The sequence below is a fragment of the Cebus imitator genome, unplaced genomic scaffold (genome assembly GCF_001604975.1).
Source record: "Cebus imitator isolate Cc_AM_T3 unplaced genomic scaffold, Cebus_imitator-1.0 Scaffold173, whole genome shotgun sequence".
In the NCBI taxonomy this organism is placed as follows: domain Eukaryota; kingdom Metazoa; phylum Chordata; class Mammalia; order Primates; family Cebidae; genus Cebus; species Cebus imitator.
Genome location: NW_016107488.1, coordinates 3,055,560 through 3,078,546, shown reverse-complemented (window position 1 = coordinate 3,078,546; position 22,987 = coordinate 3,055,560). Strand labels below are relative to the sequence as shown.

The window sequence follows — 22,987 nt, the reverse complement described above, 5'->3', positions numbered from 1 at the left end:
GCAGGTCATTACCTGTAGTCAGTCTCTTCATTGAAAGTGGAAGTCAGTTTTGTTACTAATAGTAATGAAGTCTGTTTTGTTACTAATTGGTAATGCTACTAATAGTAACTAGTAATACTATTAGTAAAGTGGAAGTCTGTTTCATTAACTTCAGTTATTCTTTCTTCCTCCAACTTGAAACTTTGTCCATGTTCCATGGGAAATTCCTAGTTCTTTTTCCATCTTGATCTGTGGGCAAAACTGTCTAAGGAAGGGTTAGACTTCAGGGCAACACTAACATAAGAGCATCTAATATAATCCAACTGGGTTTTCTTTGTACATAATCTAAACTAAAACCAGAATTTCAGTATAACAAAAGTGCTCTTTGAAAGATATGGCTAGCCATGAGTAAATTATTTATTCTTATTAGAATAGCAAATAGCATAAATTGTGCTGGATGATGTAGCAGGAAGGGATTCCTGGGTGCTGAGGGGCACTGGGGAGCCTCCGTGGGTTGCCTCAAGACCCACCCCATTCCACCACCACTTTGGCTTTAGTCTTAGCATTTATCCTTTCAACTACTTTACATTTGGGGATCTCAGGGTTAGGTAATTTTGGAAAAAAAAATGGATGCAAATAAACATGGAAAACCATTATCATAGTGGGAAGAACATGGATGTTGCTCATAAAGAGACCCCTTCAGTATTCAACTTTCTAGTTATAAATTCATAATTATTTTTAAAAAAACAATTGAGAGGCTTTGTTTCCTCATTTATGAAATGGCAGTGTCTGTCACATCTGGTTGGTGTGAGAAGGGGGCAAAGACCCCACACGAGATGTAAGCCATCCCTTTCCTCTCCTACGTTTATGCCTGAAATAGCTTATTTTTCTTGAGAATGGAAGTGGCCTGAGAATCTTTCCAGCACTGTGGTCCAGGACAACAGAAATAGCACATGAATTGAAACACATTTACTCTCCCTTTCTTGCAGTGACAAAACCTTAAACCAGAAAGCTAAGTATAGAACAAGTATTTAAATTGAATGACTCTGAGAAGTATAGAAAATGGTTAGGTCATGTGACCACAAGCAGTTTAGCTTGAGGTAGCAGTTAATAAAAATCCTTTCAAATAAGAATTTATTAATAAAATAATGGCTAACAATGACTAACTGTATTGAGTGCCTACTATGTGCCAGGCAACGTTTTATTCACTTCCCATGAATTAGTTCATTGAGTCCTCTCAACAATCCTTTAAATAAAAGAGAGATCTCATCGCAGAATTGCACAGATTCTGAGGACACTATTTTAGGATGGCCTTGTATTTGTGATTATCTTTAAAAATAAAAATGTAGCTTTGGTATTTATATATCAAATTTATTTTAGGATAGGAGATTTATTTGTTCTGACAAGGGGGCAAATTATGAAGAAACAGTAGACTCTTGGTATCAGTGGATTTAACATTTGATATTTTAGGTTTTGAAAGTAATATTTGTAAGTCATGTTGACTATGTAATATATATATGTGTGTGTATGTATATATGTGTGTATATGTGTGTGTGTGTGTGTGTGTATATATATATATATATATTTTTTTTTTTTTTTGAGATGGAGACTTGCTCTGTCTCTAGGCTGGAGTGCAGTAGTGAGATCTTGGCTCACTGCAACCTCCACCTCCCAGGTTCCAGCGATCCTCCTTCCTCAGCCTCCCAAGTAACTGGGACTACAGGTGTGTGTCACCACGTCCAGCTAATTTTTGTATTTTTAGTAGAGACAGGGTTTCACCATGTTGGTCATGTTTGTCTCCTTGACCTCATGATCTGTCCACCCCTGCCTCTCAAATGCTGGGATTACAGGCATGAGCCACCACGCCTGGCCTAAAATAATTTTTTTTTGATGGAGTCTCACTCTGTCGCCCAGGCTGGAGTCCATCTCAGCTCACTGCAACCTCTGCCTCCTGAGTTCAAGCAATTCTGCCTCAGCCTCCTGAGTCGCTGGGATTACAGGAGTCTGTCACCACGCCAGGCTAATTTTGTTTTGTATTTTTAGTAGAGACAGGATTTCACCATGTTGGTCAGGCTGGTCTCCATATCCTGACCTCGTTATCCACCTGCCTCAGCCTCCCAAACTACTAGGTTTACAGGCATGAGCCACCGTACCTGGCTAATAATTTTTAATTGTGTTGAGTTACTATTTAGAATTTTGTGTGCTCAGAGCCTGGTGACTAAAGTGCCACAGATAGACAGTGAGCTCAGGAAGCTGCACAGCACTAACATGTTCATTTCAGCTTTGTTGGTCTTTGCTTGTAGTCACAAATATATTTTATGAGAAAACCATATTGCTATTCAAGAATCTGGTCATTCGCAAGTGTCTTGGGTCATAGCAGCAGTTGATATTCACCTAGTGTGCACTGGTATAGCAGTTGTGGTGATTGAAAATACTGAAATATGTTTGTAGTCATTAAGATATTGAAATAATTGGGCCTGGTGCAGTGGCTCACGGCTGTAATCCCAGCATTTTGGGAGGCCAAGGAGGGTGGATCACTTGAGGTCAGGAGTTCCTAACCAGTCTGGCCAGTGTGGTGAAACACCGTCTCTACTAAAAATATAAAAATTAACTGAAGGTGGTGGCATGCACCTGTAATCCCAGCTACTTGGAAGGCTGAAGCAGAAGAATCACTTGAAGCTGGGAAATGGAGGTTGCAGTGAGGTGAGGTGGCACTGCTGCACTCTAGCCTGGGCAACACAGTGAGACTATGTCTAAAAAAAAAAAAAACCCAAAAATGAAAAAAAATATTGAAATAATTTATACTGATTGGTAAATAGCCATTGCCCAAGATGCACAAACATCTCTTCTTCTCTGTCAACTTCAACCTATAAGCTGCCAGACAAAACACAGGATGCCCACTTACATTTAAATGTCAAATAAATTATAAATAATTTTTTAGCTTAAGTACATCTCACGAAATATTTAGTACATACTTACACAAAAATTATTTGTGCTCTATCTGAAATTCAGATTTAACTGAGCATCCTGTATTTTATTTGCAAAATATGACAACTCTATTCTACTAGGAACTCAGATCCATTTACAATGTAACAGTAATGAATAAAGGGCTGGACTCAGGGTCCCTTCTCTAGGGTCCTTTCTCTAGGACACTGGCAAGCCCAGCATCTGTTCTGACCTGGTGCAATTGTTGTACAAGCCATTAAATATTAATCTCCTGTCATAGCAATAGTGAATGACAAGGATCTATCTACATTATTATATTCTTTGTAATTTTGGTAAGAACACCATTACTTAGGAATTTTGTTTATACTTAGCTTTTAAAGTACAGTTTTTCCATCACCAGGTTTGTTTTTGCTCGAAGTTTTTCTTATTTATATTTTAATATTGTGAAAAATTTAAGTGCAATGTATCTTTTTTAGGTGGATTCTTGCACAAAGAAATGGCAAAAATTAATCAACAAAGTAACCAAATTGCTGTACATATCAATCTATCTTTTTGGAAGAACTTTAAATCTCTACAGTCTTGATGAAGTTCATTGTTTGTATCATTCAGATTGACAACAACTACTCTCTGTGATTGTGTGGCATTAGAAATGAGATATTATATGAGATTAGCCATCTTGATTGTAATAGCCAATTCAAATTATAACCACAAGTGTGTCCTGATAGATAAGGAAAATGCCCATTTATATTGCCTTAAAATATCAATATTAGATTGATATTTTCTAAATATCAGTAAGGTCCTAATGTTTGATTACCAGAGTGAATTTCACAGGTTACTCATTATGAGAGAATTATATTATTGACTTGAGAAAAATTCTCATAGTTGTATGTGCTGGAACAATCATGGGTTAAACCCAGTTAATCAGGTTTCTTTTAAGTTGAATATTTTGAGACTTTAATATGTGCAGTTATAAATCTTTGGAGAAAGGTTATATGTATGTGTCAGTATATTAAGCGTGTTTGTCTCTGCATGCGTGTGTGTGTGTGTGTGTGTGTGCACGCGTATCCACATTTCCTAAGCTTATTTTAGCAATTATTCCCATCACAAAGCCAAGGTTTCAAACACTGCTGCAAATTTCTTTTTTGCAAGTCAGAAGCTTAGTATCAATTTACTTATTTTCTCTTTGTATTCATTCTATAATGGCACCTAATCTCCCCTAAAGTGATGGATGCCCCTAGAGGATACCAGTAAAGGTTATATGCTCAGAAAAGTAAATCGAAATGCATGTAAATGATTTTCAAAGTATTACTCTCAACACACTATCTAGCTATTTTAATTCTACTATCAGAGATACTTAACCTTTACTTGAGGTGGGAAGGCTGATAGCACTGTGGGAAGTTAAATAGATCTGCAGAAATGTCTCTTGATTTCTGTGCTTATTTTCTTAAAAAATAAAATGAGGATAATGATGCTCTAATTAAATCCTTACTGAAAAAGGTGTCTGTATGTGTAGTGTTTAGTGTGGGTGAAGATTCTATACAAAAATCTATTTGAAAGTCCTTTGAAAAAAGAAGTATTACTCTAAATTTACAATATAATTAGCAGTCTTCAGTTAATAGCATACTTCGACTTTTAGCTTTCTGATTTTCCAGACTTGCTATTAATATACTGTTCTATAAACAAAGACGTGAAACTGTTAAATAATACTAAAGGGAAAGTTAAAGTATTTTCCTTTAATACAAAAAGTCAACTTCTAAATTATTTGGTTTGTAAATAGATGGTTTCACATGATGGATTTCTTGAAGTTATATGCCCTTCAACCTAAAATTTACCCACTTTACAAACCATACCTGTGGTGTAGTTGGCCATTGGCTGGGGGATGAAGGAGAACTTCAGCTAATTACTTCCCTGGGTGTAATGTGTATTAATGGTAGATGAATTCAAGTGTGTAGCCATATTATGCCAATGTTGTTTTATGACCACTCACAGTACAGAAAGACCAGGAGGCTGATTGAGTTGTTCATGCTAACACATCTTCTGTTCTCTCTTTTTCCCTTGCCACTTTATACAGAGAGTGCAGCATCCGCATGAGTGTCCCTCTTGTGGAGGCTTTGGCTTTCTTCCATGCTCTGTGTGCCATGGGAGCAAGATGTCCGTGTTTCGAAACTGCTTCACAGACTCTTTCAAAGCCCTGAAGTGTACAGCTTGCAATGAAAATGGTCTTCAGCGTTGTAAGAACTGTGCTGGTTAATTGGAGCTTTTACCCAGGAAAAGCCTCATTTTATTAATCAAAGGCAATACTTTGGTTTATATGTTTTTTAAATGGTTATGTTTATGGATTAATCAATAAACTTTGTTTATTATAATTGTCTTTGTTGTGAATTTTTGCTGCAATCATTTTCATTGATATGTTAAATAAATGTTTATTTAACAACTACTCTTTGCCAAGCCCTTTGCTAGGCCCTGGTTTCTAAGTGGAATTAATGAAGTATCCCAAACCATTCCAAGATATCCAAAGTCTGATTCCCTAAATGTGTTTGCTTGTCTAAAGAAAAGAACAAAATCTATATAATGGTGTCTACTGCAACATTACCTTATTGACTAGATGAGTTTAGGTAGTAATTTCTTTTTAAGCTGTAGAATAGTTTTTTTTTTTTTTTTTTTCATCAGGAGCAGTGGTTCATGCCTGTAATCCCAGCACTTTGGGAGGCCGAGGTGGGCAGATCACAAGGTCAGGAGTTCAAGACCAGTCTGACCAACATGGTGAAACCTGATCTTTACTAAAAATACAAAAAATTAGCCAGGTATGGTGGTGTGTGCCTATAATCCCAGCTACTCAAGAGGCTGAGGCAGGAGAATCGCTTACACCCTGTAGGCCGAGGTTGCAGTGAGCCGAGATTGCATCACCGCACTCCAGCCTGAGCAACAGAGGAAGACTCCATCTTAAAAATGAAAAAAAGGATTTTATTTTATTTTATTTTATTTTTTGCTGCAGAACAGTCTCAGAGCTGATGCTCTTAATAATAAACCACAGTGTGATGAGATTATCAGATGGATTTCTAGGTGTTGATACAAAAGCTACTAGAAGACTTATCTGGACATTTCATTTATTTATTTAACTTTATTTTAGATTTGGGGCAACATGTGAAAGTTTGTTACATAGAACTGCTTTGTCCCATTGTCACTTGAAACCCCTTCAGAAAGGTGGCTCTTTATTGTCCTCTTAGCTGGACACCAGAGCACTATACAGTTTGAACACATTCTAGGTATGAAAGTGCAGAAAAAATGCAAAAGGGAAAAATTTGCTGTAATTATTGACTGATGACTACCTATATACATATCTGTACTCTGACATGTTTTCCTATCAATAATTTTTAGAAATTGCCTTTTCAGTATTTGTGATAAGGTGATCAAACTATTTTGCTCCTTCATTTTCTGAAAAGGAACAATTATTTACAGAGTACTTTTTAATTAGCCAGGACTGGTGTAAGGGGTAGTTTCTGCTTTCATGGAGCTTACCCTTTAAGAAGTAAGGAATATTCAACAAATAAATATGAGCAGGTGAGTCCTATAGTACTACAAAAGGAGTGCAATGTGCTGTGGGAAAGTATCACAGAAGGAACATCCTACATGAGGTAGAAAATAATTAGAAAGATTTTGTCGAGCAACTGATTTTAAACTGAGACATGAGGGTAGTTGGAAACCAGTTAGTCAACAAGCAGGGGAATAGTGCTTCAGGTAAAGAAATAATATATGTGGCGGCCAGAGGTCAGAGGAAAGGTGTGTAGTTGAAGAACTATAAGAAATTCAATATGGGAGTGATTGTCTCATAATAGTGGAGCAGTTTATAGCAGATTAAGCCTCCTGCTACTAATCCATATACACTCTGAACAAAATAATAAAAAACAAGCACAACTGTGAAGGTACAAGAAAACCACCCAAAACGAAAAGAAACAGGAGAGGATTCATTCACTGAAAGGACAGAAACATAACCTCACATTTAACCAGCTTTTCCCCTGCAGGCACTTTCCAGTTTTCATAGACTACGACTCATAAAGGAATTGCAGTCTTACTGGGTGGAAAAGATAGAAGTTGGTATCTGGAGCTGCAAGAATGTATGGGAATGAGGGGAAAATTCCAAGAAATGAGGGGACCAAACAGAAGGGAGCCTCAACATCTGCTCATTAATTTCACCCAAATCCTGGGCTGATTCCTAACATGCACAGGCAGAGGAAATACATAGCCAAGAGGCCAAAAAGTTGATCAGAGAGATCAGCTCCTGCCTGTAGAATTCCTGAAACTAAACATCCATGGTTTTATAGTATCTTTTAGTATTTGACTACATGCTAGAAAAAAACTTAACATGAAAATTGGGTATAGAAAGGAACTCCTTGAATATGAAACTCAAGAGCTAATATTACATAAAATGGTAAAATATTGGATGCCCTCTCCCTAAGATCAGAAACAGTGAATGAATATTCATTTTCATCACTTCTATTCAATATTGTGATGGAGGTTCTAGCTAGACAAATAAAGCTAGGAAAAAAGTCATAAAAATTAAAAAAAAAAACCACTATTTGTATTCCACATGATTGGGATGTATAATATCTAAAGAAACTTATAAGCTACTGAACTGAAAACTAAAATTAGCAAAAGTATTGGATTAAAGGACATTATACAAAATTTGAAATGCATATATAAGAAACACACAATTAGAATATAAAATTAGTGTAATCCAATTCAAAGTATATCAGAAAACATCAAATACATGGAATACATTTTTCCAAATATGTGTAAGACTTCAACATTAAAAACTAAAATGTAGATTTTGCTGAGAAATTATAGAAGATCCTAATACATGGAGAAATATGTAATGTTTATAAATTGGAAGGCTTCACATTTTAAAGGTGTCTATAGTTGCAATGCAATCTCAATTAAAACCTCACCAGATTTTTAGTAGAATTTGACTAATAAATCTAAATTTATATAAAAATGCAAATAAGCTATATATTTTTGAACAAGTAGAGTAAAATAATAAGAGACGAATAGATCAATACAATAGATTAGAAAACACATCCATGGCCCACCCTTTGAGGGAAACTGTCTGATAATACGTCATTCACTCTTTACACATGAATTTGAGGCTTAAAGAGGTCAAGTAATTTATCCCAGGCCACACAGTGGTCACTGGCAGAGCAGAACTTGGGCACTTATGCCCATGTGCTGGGTCTGATCATATGGCCTCTCATGAAAGATTTTTAAATTTGGCATGATAAGGAGCTCTACTGTATCAATAAACATAAGAAACATAATTAGAAGTCACATTCTGAGAGCATTAATTGACTGTGAAAATGTTTAATAAAGTAGATTGAAATTTGCAAAATATAAAAAAAGAAAATATAGAAATAGATAAACACATTAAGAGTGATTTTCAAGAAAGATGCCAATTCGAGGCAATGGAGAAGAAAAAGTCTTCTCACAAACAGTGCTGGAGCAACTAGATTTCCATGTGGAAAAAATGACTATGATGACAACAACTACACTGCTACCACTACTGCTCCTGACACCTAGTTGGCAGAGGCCAGGGATACTGATAAAAATCCTATCAAACACAGTGTAACCCTTTGCCTCAAAAAAGGATTATCTAATCCAAAATGTCAGTAGTGCCAAGACTTAACAAACCTTGATATAAATGTTGAAGCTACATCAAGACAATATCTTTACAATCTTGGGATAGGTGAAGATGTTTTGGGCAAGTAAGTCACAAAACTCCTAATCATAAATTGGACTTTAAAATGTCCTCACAAAAGACATGTTAGAAAACGAAAAGTGAAGCCATAACATGGAGAAAATATTCACAATGTAAATGTCTGCCAAATGACGAAAATATGTAGAATATGTAAAGAATTCTGAAAAATCAAAAATAAAGACAATCTAATGAAGAAATAGGTAACAAATGCCTGCAAAAGAGGCTATGAGTAGTCAAAAAATTAGTAAAATATGACATCATTAGTCATTAGAGAAGTGAAAATTAAAACCACAATATTATATTATGGTACATACAATATTTAGAATGGTTAAAATTTTTAAAAAGATTGAAAATACCAAGTATTGGTGTGGAAGTGGAGTAACTAAAACTCTCATATATTGCTAATGGGAATGTTAAATGGTACAACCACTCGGGAAAACTTCTGACAGTTTCTGATAAAGGTAAATATACACCAAACACCAATTTACTCCTAGCTACTTATTCAGTAGAGATAAGAACATATGTCTACATTGCACAAGCATTTCGTGAAAGCTGTATTCATAATAGCCAAAAGTAGAGGCATCTCGAATGTTCATTGACAGGAGAGTTGATAAACAAGTTGTGGAATATTAATAAAGAGTGATGCTGATTAAACTCCCAAAGATACAATTTCTAATGCCACAATCCTAATTGTTGAAATCTTCAAAGATCAATATTCTTAAAGTCTAAATCCCTGAAGTCTATTGTCCCTCCTAACATCTAATTAAATCCCCAAACTATAATGACAGACGTGGAATTAGGTGAGGCTCATGGCTTCTAAAAATGAATTTCAAATTGTTACCAATAAAGTTTGCTTTTTCTACTCACTATAATGTATTGTGTGGAAAATGGTGATCAGTGAATTGGCCACATCATATGGCAATACCAAAAACTTCAGTTTAAAAATGCATCATTTGTCTGCATTGGCATTCCTTCCATCTCATGAAATTATAAACTATAATTTATAATTAATAAATTAAAGACAAATTTCTTTGAAAACACCTGCACAGTCACCGACTGGCTTGAAAATAATTATGTACATGGTAGGAGAAGGCATGCAACGGTGTTGAGCCATCATTAGAATTGTTTCTGACAAATTTGTAGTCTGAATGTGAATACATGTGGAACAGATTTCTCTGTACTCCTCAAAATAAAGAAGCATGGCACAGAAAGTGGGAAAATGTAATAGGGAATGCTCATGCAGCTGTATATCAAATAAGGAAGAATTCAAAAGAGCAGCACCATGTGGAAAATGAATGTGGACGTATTCTCCAACATGAGCCATGCCCTAATAGAAAANAAAAAAAAAAAAAAAAAAAAAAAAAAAAAAAACAAAAAAAAACTAAAAACTAAAAACAAAACAAAGAAAAAAAACAGCTATTCATCCTAAAACAAGATTTCAAGGTTAAGAATCATGAAAGTCCACCAGTTATTACTGACTACCTTCATGCAATTGCCGTAATCTACCTCTGTAATACACTTCCTTACATTGAAAATTTTCTTAAGATATTTTTAAGTTTTTTTCTTCTTTTATTGTTTTATTCCCATTATTTTAAATTGTCAGTATTTTATTTATTTTTAAATTGCATTTTAGGTTTTGGGGTACATGTGAAGAACATGCAAGATTGTTGTATAGGTACACACATGGTAGCGTGCTTTGCTGCCTTCCTCCCCATCACCTATATCTGGCATATCTCCCCATGCTATCTCTCTCCAACTCCCCATCCCCCACTCTCCCTCCCCTATTTCTCTCCAACAGACCCCAGTGTGTGTTGCTCCCCTCCCTGTGTCCATGTGTTCTCATTGTTCAACACCCACCTATGAGTGAGAACATGTGGTGTTTGGTTTTCTGTTCTTGTGTCAGTTTGCTGAGAATCATGGTTTCCAGGTTCATCCAGGTCCCTAAAAAGGACACGAACTAATTGTTTTTGATGGCTGCATAATATTCCATGGCGCATATGTGCCACATTTTCCCTGCCCAGTCTATCATTGATGGGCATTTGGGTTGGTTCCAGGTCTTTGCTATTGTAAACAGTGCTGCAATGAACATTCGTGTGCATGCATTCTTATAGTAGAACGATTTATAATCCTTTGGATATATACCCAGTAATGGGAATGCTGGGTCAAATGGAATTTCTATTTCTAGATCCTTGAGGAATCGCCACACTGCCTTCCACAATAGTTGAACTAATTTACATTCCCACCAACAGTGTAAAAGTGTTCCTATTTCTCCACATCTCTCCAGCATCTGTTGTCTCCAGATTTTTTAATGATCACCATTCTAACTGGCATGAGATAGTCTCAATGTAGTTTTGATTTGCATTTCTCTAATGACCAGTGATGATGAGCATTTTTTCATATGTTTGTTGGCCTCATGTATGTCTTCTTTTGTAAAGTGTCTGTTCATATCCTTCACCCACTTTTAAATGGGCTTGTTTGTTTTTTTCTTGTAAATCTGTTTTAGTTCTTTGTAGATTCTGGATATCAGCCCTTTGTCAGATGGGTAGATTTTTAAAATTCACTATGCTAAATTCCTTGCATCTTTTCCAAAGCTGGGGTATAAATAATGTAAAGAGTTTTAGAGAAATATAACTTATTTTATATATTTTTATTTTTTTGCAAATTTGACACCACAAAGGTCAGTAACAGCATTGACTCTGTGTGTACATAAAAACATTGAAATTTAGTAAATGAAGAAATATTATTTTTGTACATTTGCTTTTGTGAAAGATAAAATTTATTGAAATCGTGGCTCTTTGGGTGACTCATATGCAGTGGTCACCCATCCTGGTTTTTGATGGATTCTGTCAGAAAACTTAGGTTGTCTGCCATGATATTTCAGATGACCCCAGTTATATATGGGCTATTTCTTCGTGAATATAGTTTGTCTGCTCATAACTGTAATACCCCTGCAACTGTCATTAGTGTTCATGCTTATAGAAATGCTTGTGTCATTATTGCACATTTTATTGTGTGTAAAGTGGCCTATGAAGTTTTCTGCTGTGTTCTTATGCATTTTTCAAATAAATACCCTTTTAAAGACGGATAATTGTCTTTTAAATATTTTTAAAATTAATTTTCCCAGAATTATATTTTTCAGATTTTGATCTTTCAGGATTTTAGAATTTAGTATTGTGAAGTTTGAGACAGTATCTTTCAGGATTGTGCCCCCAACCTAACAAAGGGGCACACTAGTAACAACAAGAAGCAGCTTTGGATTCTAGCAGTAACATGGATGACTCTCAAAGATATTATGTTGAATAAACTAAACCAGATGCAAAAGTTATGTCCTATATGATTCCATCTATATGAAGCTATAGAATAGGCAAAATTAATCTATAGAATTATTGACCTACAGGGATGAGGGGAAGAAAGTGGTAAGAAATTAAATATGACCAGAACTAAGACAGTGGAACATAATACAGGTAGTTGAGAGTTGACTTCTTCCTTATCTTGAAAGAGAGTGATATGGTCTGGCTCTGCATCTCCACCCAAATCTCATTTTGTAGCTATCATAATCCCCATTGTTGTGGGAAAGACCCAGTAGGAGATGTTTGAATCATGGGAGCAGGTCTTTCTCATGCTGTTCTTGTGACAGTGAATGGGTCTCACATGAGCTGATGGTTTTAAAAATGGGAGTTTCTCTGCACAAGCTCCATCTTTGTCTGCTGCCATCCATGTAAGATGTGATTGCCTTCCACCAAGATTGTGAGGTTTCCTCAGCCATGTGGAACTATAAATCCAATTAACTTCTTTCTTTTGCATATTGCCCAGTCTCTGGTATGTCTTTATCAGCAGCATGAAAATGGGCTAATACAGCAAATTGGCACCAGAAGAGTGGGGTGTTGCTGAAAAGATACGTGAAAATGTGGAAGGGACTTTAGAACTGGGTAACAGGAAGAGATTGGAAACATTTGGAGGGCTCAGAAGAAGATAGAAAAATGTGGGAACGTTTGGAACTTCCGAGAGACTTGTAGAATGTCTTTGACCAATATGTTGATACTGATATGAACAATAAAGTCTAGGCTGAGGTGGTCTCAGATAGAGATGAGGAACTTGTTGGAAACTGGAGCAAAGGTGATTCTAGTTATGGTTTAGCAAAGAGACTGATGACATTTTGCCCCTGCCTTAGAGATTTGTGGAACGTTCGACTTGAGAGAAATGATTTAGGGTATTTAGTGGCTGAAATTTCTAAGTAGCAAAGCATTCAAGAGGTCATTTGGGTGCTGTTAGAAACATTCAGTTTTAAAAGGAAAACAGAGCATTAAAGTTTGGAAAATTTGCAGGCTGACAATGAAATAGAAAAGAAAATCCCATTTTCTGAGGAGAAATTCAAGCTGGCTGCAGAAATTTGCGTAAGTAATGAGTAGCTGAATGTTAATCACCAGGACAGTGGGGAAAATGTATCCAGGCATGTCAGGGACCTTCACAGCATCCCCTTCCATCACAAACTGGGAGGTTTAGGAGGAAAAAATGGTTTAGTCAGCCAGGCTCAGGGTCTCTCTGCTGTACATAGTCTAGGGACTTGGTGCTCTCTGTCCCAGCTGCTCCAGCCATGACTAAAAGGGGGCAACATAGAACTCAGGCTGTTGTTTCAGAGGATTGAAGCTCCAAGCCCTGGCAGCTTCCACATGGTGTTGAACCCACAGGTGCACAGAAGTCAAGAATTGAGGTTTGGGGACCTCCACCTAGATTTCAGAGAATGTATGGAAATGCCTGGGGGGTGTCATCAAGAATCTTTTAGAGCAGTACAGAAGGGACACGTGGTGTTGGAACCCCCATACAGAGTCCCTACTGGGGTACTACATAGTGTAGCTGTGAGAAGAGGGCCACCATTCTCCAGACCCCAGAATGGTGGATCCACTGACAGCATTGCACCATGTACCTGGAAAAGCCACAGTCACTGAATGCTACCCTGTGAAGGCAGCCAAAAGGAAGCCTGTACACTGCAAAGCTGCAGGGGTAGAGCTGTCCAAAACTATGGGAACTTACCTCTTGCATCAGTGTGACCTGGATGTGAGATACGGAATCAAATAAGATCATTTTTGGAGCTTTAAGATTTGACTGCCTTGCTGGTTTTCAGACTTGAATGGGACCTATAGCCCCTTCATTTTGGCCAACTTCTCCAATTTGGAATGGGTGTATTTACCCAATGCGTGTACCCCCATTGTATCTAGGAAGTTACTAACTTGTTTTTGATTTTATAGGCTCATAGGCAGAAGGGACTTACTTGCCTTGTCTTAGATGAGACTTTGGCCTGTGGACTTTTCAGTTAATGTTCAAATGAGTTGAAACATTGGGAGACAGGAAGGTATGATTGGGTTTGAAATGTGAAGATTTGGGAGGGTTCAGGGCAGAACGACATGGTTTGGCTCTGTGTCCTCACCCAAATCTCGTCTTGTAGCTTCCGTATTTCCCATATGTTGTGGGAAGGACCCAGTGGGGATGATTGAATCATGGAGGGAGGTCTTTTCTGTGCTGTTCTCCTGATAGTGAACGGGTCTTACAAGATAAGATGGTTTTAAAAATGGGTGTTTTTCTGCACAAGCTCTCTCTTTGCCCACAGCCATCCATGTATGATATGACTTGCTGCTCCTTGCCTTCTGGTGCTACTATGAGGCCTCCCCAGCCATGTGGAACTGTAAGCCCAACAAACCTCTTTCTTCTGTAAATTGCCCAGTCTTGGGTGTGTCTTTATCAGCAGTGTGAAAATGAACTAATACAGAGGGAAAGAGTTTCTTGTAAGAGGGAGAGTTTCTTATCACTCTTCTAACATGGTTGTGAGATTCTAAGTAGAATCTCGAAATGTTCTTACTACTTGAGCCCTGGCTCTGTTTCTGCAAATCCAGCCATAGTCTTAATGTCCTTCTTGTCTGAGGTAATAATAATCAGGTTGGAGAATTAGAATAGTACAAGGGAATCTAATTTTTAGGTCCTATCCTAAACCTTGGGCTATGAGGACCAAAGCTCCTAGACTCTAAATTATATTCAAAAGAAATTCATTTCTATCTTCTATTCCTTTTTTGTATGCATTGCCATGAGATTAAAGTGTTGTGTTTTCTGTTGATTATTAGTAAGCCTCTAAGGAAGAATATTATACAAGAGTAATGAAACTTGAAAAAAATAAGCTCGGACACCTCCTAGAATTGCAAAAGTTAACGAGAGTAATAGGCCCAGAGCAAGCTTAGAATAGGCTTATTTAAACATAAATTTATGTTAACTTTCTGGGATAACTTGCTTTAGACACTTCACATTGATCTATTTCAGTTTTATTACATATACATGGGAAATAATAATAACTGCTATATTTACCTCACACTGTCATAGTGTGGGATAAATTCAAATATATAGGAAGGTACTTTAAAAAGACAAAGCATACTATTGAGGCATTAAAATAATTTTATAATTAACACCAAAATTATGCATTAGCAATACATCTTTTTGTTGACCAGATTTTTTTTTAAAAACCTAACACTTGTTGAACATTTTTCTGATTACTTGGTTTTTTAAGAAGCTACCTCATTTATTCTTCACAGTATCCCATAATTTTATAGATGAAGAGATTGTGATTCAGTGTTAATTAATTCTCTGAAAGTCTGGAAACTTATGTTAATTTGTTGTATCTTCAGTGTCCATGTGAGTTGCCTTTATGTCTAGTATAAAGTGGGAAAGCAGTCAAGCAAAGAATAAACTTGCTCAAAGATAAGCCTGACATAAGCAATAAAGTTGGAATGAAAAGTCTGTCCTGAGCTTCTATGCTTTTAAAACTTTGTACATTTTTCCTGGCAACTCTCAATTGATTTCAAAAGTCAACAATGTTGGGTTGTTTGCAAAAGATATATAGTAATGCCATCAAGGCTGGAGTTGATTCATAAATTTTTTTAAAAGATTAAGGGAGGGATCTTTAAAAATGATCATCCTAGTGCATAGAAATACATGCTTATTTTCTACTCTGTCATTATAAGGTCTTTTTAAAAAAGATAAATTATTAGTATATTGATTAAAGTTTTATCTAGTTTTTTAGGCATAAACCTCATCATGTAAAGAAGCTACTCTGGGCTCCTTCAAAGTGTAGAGAAAATTTAAAGAGTCTTTTAGAAAGCAATCAGAATGTAATGCCCTTTTGGATTTTTGTGATTATTTCTCCTGAGCTTTTAAAGTTTCCGTATCCACAACTAATTTGACAGTATTTTTTTTTTTAGTATTTGACTTAAGTAGTTATTTCCAAGTCATTAAAGTTATTTTTCATAGAATAAACAGCTTTCTTTCTTTTCTTAACTATTACATTTAATTAAGATTAATGTTATTAGGCTAAACAAATATATAATTATATATGTATAATTATAAACACAATTATACAGCAATCAAACTTAGGAAGAAACAAAACTGACTCTTAGGATATTAATTTGTCTGCTGGCAGTCAAAGGGTGCCAGCAGACAAGAGCGGTTCTCCAGGTCGGAGAACATTCAGGGGATGGGAGGCATCCGAAGGAACATATCACAGAGGGAATGGGGAAAGTCTGCCAACTTTGCAAGTATGTGAAGTCTAAGTTGGCTAAGAAAGCTTTAGCTAACTTATGTGGCCATGACAGTAACCAAGGGCATTTTTGATGATATGCTCAAGATTATTCTTCATCACCTTTCTGACCTCCCATCAGGCTCATTGGCAACTGGCATCACTTAGGTACCAGCTTTTATAATGCTGACCATGCTTGATGGGAGGCTCATTCACTCTGGAAGACAGGTTGTTCTTTGTGCACCTTCTTCATTTAAAAAGAGACAATCTCATTGAGCATGCTGCAGCAGCAGCAGACTCCTGCTTTACTGGAAGTGACTGCAGTGGATTCCTATGTAGGACCACCTTCCTCCTTTGGCATTCTTTGACAGGCTATAATAATTCTGGTAAGTAGAGATAAAAATTATTTTTCATCTACGGAGAAGCAGCGTGTCTCAAAGCACAATTCCTCTAGGAAAAGAAGGAGTACTCGGTATGATGGAAACTTTTGTTCTTGTTCTATTTTGAACTTTTTGAATTCTTCTACTAAACCTAGCACAGAATACATTCTAAAATTTAAAATGTATGATTTGTGGCAAGGTGACTTTGAATTGGAATATGGCTTTCATAGAAGAATATAAGATGTCCTAAAATCATTGATTACATGTAGTAAAACTGGAGTCTACTTTTAATCAATATCTAGAAAATCCATATTGATTCTCTGCACAGCACATGCCTCATTTAGCATTCGGAACCCAAAGTTGTCGCCTTTTTTTCCTCTATATTTTCTGTGGTCTTAATCCTTTTCCTTACACCATCTTGTTAGAGGAATATAAATACAAATGTTATCCGAGTATCCAGAATGGAGGTCATAGATCAGTTAGAAAGCAAAATGTTTGCATAATCTGGAAATGGTGCTATGGTGCAGTGCTGATTTATTCCAGTAAATGAGGTTAAAATTAACGGAAAACAGTAATCTTTTAATTTTTGTTCTTCTGAATTGCTGGTTGCTTTCATTCCCATTTTGAAAAAATATCATCTGATGAATAAAGATGTTGTGAAACCTGAAGACCCTAGAAGACGCCTGGCACAAAATCTAAGGTGTTGTTTCCTGGAATACCAGATGCCACTTTATTGCTGTGAAGTTTACATGTATGCTTTGACCTTTAGATGTCTGTTTTGAGTGACCTACCTGTCTGCTGTAGATTTTACCTAGAGATAGAACTGTCAATATATTTTCCATTACACTTTTGTATTCTGGCAATAAAATATCATAGCGTGCTTTATTTTTAGTAAAAAGAAATACAAACTGCTTTTCAGGACATCCTTCCCTAAGGTAAAAATGCTACAATCCTGTATTTTTTCAGTAGTTGCTGTAAATTCTTTTGCTCTTATAAATATGTGAATAGCTACCAGTAGCTTTATTCCTCATCCCATATGTGCCTCTTCCCATTTTCCTGTCCTTTCCTGTTTGCAAAAATAGGAATTGGGGACGATTTTTGTTTCTGTTTATGAAGTAGGAGTACTTTTGTCTCTAAATTAAATATTTGAATTTGTTAGTAATGTTATGGTGATAAGTAATTATAGAAAACTCCCAGAGTTTCTGGAATCAAGACTAGCTATGTGACATTCAGTTCAAAAATATATTGGGCATTGTGAGGGAGATTAATATTATAATCTGTCATGGTTTTGCCCCTATCATGATTGGGAAGATAAGACATCTTAAAGATAACTAGAACAACACAAACTGTATTATGCAGGTTATTGCTTATCAGATGACTGTTGGAGACAATAAATATTATAGAATGCTTAAAGGAGCAGAATGTATAAACATGAGCAACTTTGTTGGTAGAATTAGCTTAAAGCAGCATATTTGATAACAGCTAGGATTTCTACAGCAAAGATATGGGTAGAAAGTCATAGCTCAGCTATGGAATCAGGCAGGTGGAAAACAAAATGCTTACAACAAAATACTTAGCCTGGCAGATGGCGAGCATTCATTGCATGCTTCAAATTATCCCAAAGATGACAGTAACAGGCAGTGTTAGGCTCTGGATTCTGACTATCTGGTTTTCAATTCCAGTTCTGCCATTTATTAGCTATATGTCTTTAGGCAAGTAACTTGTACTTTCTGTGCCTCAGTTTTCTTATTTGTTAAATGAAAATAATACTAGTTTCAAATTAAGAGTTTCTTAGATGATTAGTTTAATATGCATGAAGTATTTATTTCAATACCTACCATATATGGCTAGAGATAATCTGGAACTAGATAGTGACAAGCTTTGAAGATGCAGGCATTTTTATTTATCCTGTAGGCAATCAAGGCATTTTCAGTCAAGGTATTTATTCCATGATATGTTGAATTGGAAAAAGAAAGTAATTATATATTAAAACAATTGAGGGGGCTGGGAAAAATAAGTTGAGATTTTGAGTGCAATTTGTACTCTTAACCAATGACATTATGTGGCACCATTTTTGCATAATCAGAACACTTGAGTCTGGGAACCAAAAGTTAGAAGTAGGAATGGATACTGTAAATATTACTGTTAATATTTTTGCTCAAAATATTTTTGTTTCCCACCCCCATGATGTTGGGCTATTGATATAGCTATCTTTGTATTCAAAGGAAAAGTTTTTTAATAAGGGCAAAAGCAATGGTTCTGTTGACAATGATTTGCTCACAAGGCCATTTTTAGTTTCTGATGCTATCAATCATGCAGAAAAAAAGCTACTGTTTGGCTGAATAATTGATTGTTTATCAATGGAGCATGTATTGCCAATATACAATGTGGCCAGGAAGAAGGATGTCTAGAACCCAGACTGTTTCTTAGACACCACCTAGTGCTACCACATGTAGAGATAAAAGCTAATGGAAGACAATAGTATTGCAACAAAAGCAGGACAACCAGAAGGTAAGAGCTTCTAGAAGGAAAGTTTTAGATTTTAGATTATCCTACTAGGAGAAGAATCCATTCAACTGAGGTGCAGGCTTAACATGAAAAAAACATAAAAAAGAAGTTTATAAATACAAACCAAATGTGATGATCAGGTGCGGAAGTACAGACGGGAATATTTACCCATATTATAACTTTACATATTATCTCAATATGTGTAAGTATCAACCAATATCCCAACTTTTCCCCTCTCACTTTCCCCTATTTGATTTATGGAATGTAGAGTTGATAATCAACTTGGTAATTGAGTCCATATTTAACTGTAAACGCCAATCAAAGCCCTATCAATTATTGTCAGGCATTGTCTCCAACACTGGGTCAGCTTCATCCTTCTGTAGTTCAGTCACAATTTCATTTTGAATCTGGGGAAAATCTGGGTTAAAGTGAAATATTTATGGTTTTTTACTGTTGAGGGAGATACCTTCAGCACAGCATGTAGCTGATGAGAAAATTTTTTAAACATTGGTATGGTGTTGTGCTTTGGAGAATACTGTCTGGGGATTGGAGTGTGAGCTAAAAATATGTATTCATTTGGTTCCTTTTTTTTCTGGCCTGTACAGGAATCTGGAATAGCAAGTGCAACCTAGTAGGAAGTGACAAACAACAGTTATCAAACTGAACAGGATGTGCCTATAACAGTGACCTCATGTTATGGCAAAAAATATGGCATCAGTGGAATGATCATATACTAGTTTGGGGAAGCAGGATCCTCTCAGGATTTTGAACAATCTATGTGATTGAAGAAACCCTTGCATGTGAGAGATTTACTCCCTGTTAATAAGAAGAATGGAGATTTGAGCAATTGATTGGATAAACTAAAATAATGTTATAGAAGGTATATGCAGAACATTTTCTTTGCACATCTGAGATGTAGGAATAATTTTTGATGCATAAAATTACTTATTTCTGAATATTAAACTAAAATATCATTACCATATCTTTTTTCTTGTAAAATAAAGAAATACAAAAAAAAGAAACCCCAAACATAGCACAAATGCAGTCCTTGAAATTATTTGCTTCAGGACATGATATGGTCCAGATGTTTTTCCCCTCCAAATCTCTTGTTGAAATGTGACCTCTAGTGTTGGAGGTGGGACCTAGTGGAAGGTATTGAATCATGCGGCACATCTCTCATGAATGACTTGGTGCCCCTCCCATGGTAACACGTGAGTTCTCTGTTCATTCCTATGAGAGCTGGTTGTTTAAAGAGCCTGGCTCTTCCTCCTGTCTCTCACTTCCATTCCCACCATGTGTTGTGCCTTCTCCTGCTTGGCCTTTTGCCATAATTGTAAGTTTCCTGAGGCTCTTGCTGAAGCAGACCCCAACACCACACTTCCTGTATAGACTGCAGAACCGTGAGCAATTATTCCTTTTCTTGATAAATTACTGAGTCTGAAGTATTTCTTTATTGTGATGCAAAAACAGACTGATGTGAGACATTTGCCTACATTTGCATGAGCAGTATAAATTTGGATCATTCTGTAAACATATTTCTTCTTACTAATTTTTATTCTTCAAATTAAGAAACAGACCATTCTCTTCTTCAATGCTTTTTTAAATGTGGCTCCAATGTCATCTTGGCCAGAGAGCTCCCCTAACTACTCTATCTAAACTATGACTTTCCCAGTCCCCATTTGATACCAATTTGCTTTACTTCAAAACACTTGTGAGTACCTGAAACTATAGTATATATTTAGTTGTTTATTATGGCAGAGGCATCATTCACTGTCTTATCCTTCGATACTGGAACAATGACAATTATGCAATAAAAACTCAGTAAATATTTGTTGACTACATTTATTCAAATGTTTATATAATTCAGTAAAACTTTATTAATTTATTGATGTAGATAATTCAAATATTTTGTTAATATATTGCTATGTAATTTACTTTTTTGGTTATTGTTATTATGGTAGAATTAATTTTATGTGTCCTGCTCCTTTCTTTTGATCAAGTTATTATGGTGAATAATTTTGTTTTCCAATCGTATTTCTGAGTGATTTATAGATAGTTTGCTTTTGAAAAGTTGATTTGTAAACTTACTTTGTATCTGACCAATTTTTTCAATTCTTAGTAGTAATTCTAAAAATGTTATTCTAAAATAGATATTTAATATCTAAAAATATGCTGAATTTTGTAGATACATAGTAGTATATTGGGTGTTGAAAATGATTGATTGGTAAGCTAATGGAGACTTCTGAATAGATTATAACCTTCTTGCTGATATTAATACAGGTTGAATATCTCTTACCTGAAATGTTTGGGAACAGAAGTGTTTTGAAATTTAATTTTTTTATTTTGGAATATTTGTCTATGCATAATGAGATATCTTGGGGATGGTACCCATATCTAAGACTTATAATTTATTTTTATTTTATGTATATCTTACACACATAGACTGGAGCTAATTTTATTTTAAATAATTTTGTGTGTGAAGCAAAGTTTTGACTGTATTTTTTACTATGACCTGTCACATGAAGTTAGGTGAGGGGATTCTTCACTTGTGGCATCATATTGTCATTCAAAATTTTTCATATTTTGAAAAATTTGGATTTCAGATTCGTATTATAAATGCTTGGCCTGTAGTGTTTTTTAACCTTTTTATCAGTAACGACAAGAATGATATTTGACTCATGCTGTATTTCTAAGATTTGCTGAATGACTAGTTGATTGCCACATATCTTTACATCTCTTGCTATTCAAATCCAATCAAGTATGGAAACATAACACAAGAAAGAAGAGACACAGAGTATAACTCTGATGACTGGTTTAAATCTGTGAACTGACAAATTCCACTTTTTTGGCCCCATTCAAATCCTCCTATAGAGTAGGTGGAGGAGAAAGAGGAAATATAGAAGTTAGTCACCTAATATGTGCCTCTGCTGTGCAAATAACTACATTTGTTGTCAGATTGAGGAACTTCAGGCTCCTGTTCTCCCTTTATTCTCCCCAGTTCCATTCTGAGCAGTGTTTAGTGACTTAGAAAGAGTAGCACAGGGGAGGGATAGCATTAGGAGAAATGGCTAAAGTAGATGACGGGATCATGGGTGCAGCAAGCCACCATGGAACGTGTATAACTATGTAACAAACCGGCATGTTCTGCACATGTATCACAGAACTTAAAGCATAATAATAATAATAAAAGAAGACAAACAAATGGCCAACAGGCAAAGGAAAAAAAAGAGCAGTATAAACTCTACACATGAAGTCAGCAGCATGTATCTGTCTTCTCATTCAAATGCAGTCATCCCTCAATAAGTATAGTGGTCAGGAAATGCACTGTAAAATACACATTGTGTTTGAATCCTTTTCAAAGATCTTTCCCAGGTTAGGTTGGTAGTGGTGATAATGCTTCTCAAGGCTCACTACTGAGTGCAAAGTATTAAAGAAGTCTTTTAACCACTCAAACTACACCCATAGATGCATTCAATATAAGGAAGAAGTTGATTCAAGGCTGCAATCTTCTAACCCTTTTAAAGCTCTTGGCTAACCTCCACTTTCCTTGTACTTCAGAATAGCTGAAATGTCTGCCAATAATGTTTGGTATATATTATCCTCTTCAGAACAACATAAATATTTTATAGCCTGGAGTGCAGTTATAACAACATGAATTGAAAAGTTCAATAGAATTATTCACTCTAAAAATTTACTTCTTGAATTGGGAATATTATTAGTTTTCTAAGTAGAGATAGAAAAACTGCAATTCAGATTATAAATGAAAGGTTTTTTGATATTACCTAGAATTTCCCACATAGGGCATAAGTTGACAACTGAGCTATGGTTGTTTCTTAGAGAGAATTCTCCTTTTTGTTTGCCAGCTCATTC

At 35.8% G+C, this 22,987-nt stretch overlaps 1 protein-coding gene across 1 annotated transcript in view; it reads left to right on the top strand.

Moving 5' to 3' along the window:
* Positions 1-5,291, top strand: part of GRXCR1 (glutaredoxin and cysteine rich domain containing 1) — a 374,604-nt gene extending 369,313 nt beyond the window's left edge. Inside the window, exon 4 of the mRNA XM_017544907.2 lies at positions 4,997-5,291. Within this exon, the coding sequence (XP_017400396.2) occupies positions 4,997-5,176 (180 nt within the window). The 3' untranslated portion in view covers positions 5,177-5,291. The remainder of the gene's footprint in view (positions 1-4,996) is intronic.
* The last annotated feature ends 17,696 nt before the right edge of the window (positions 5,292-22,987 follow it).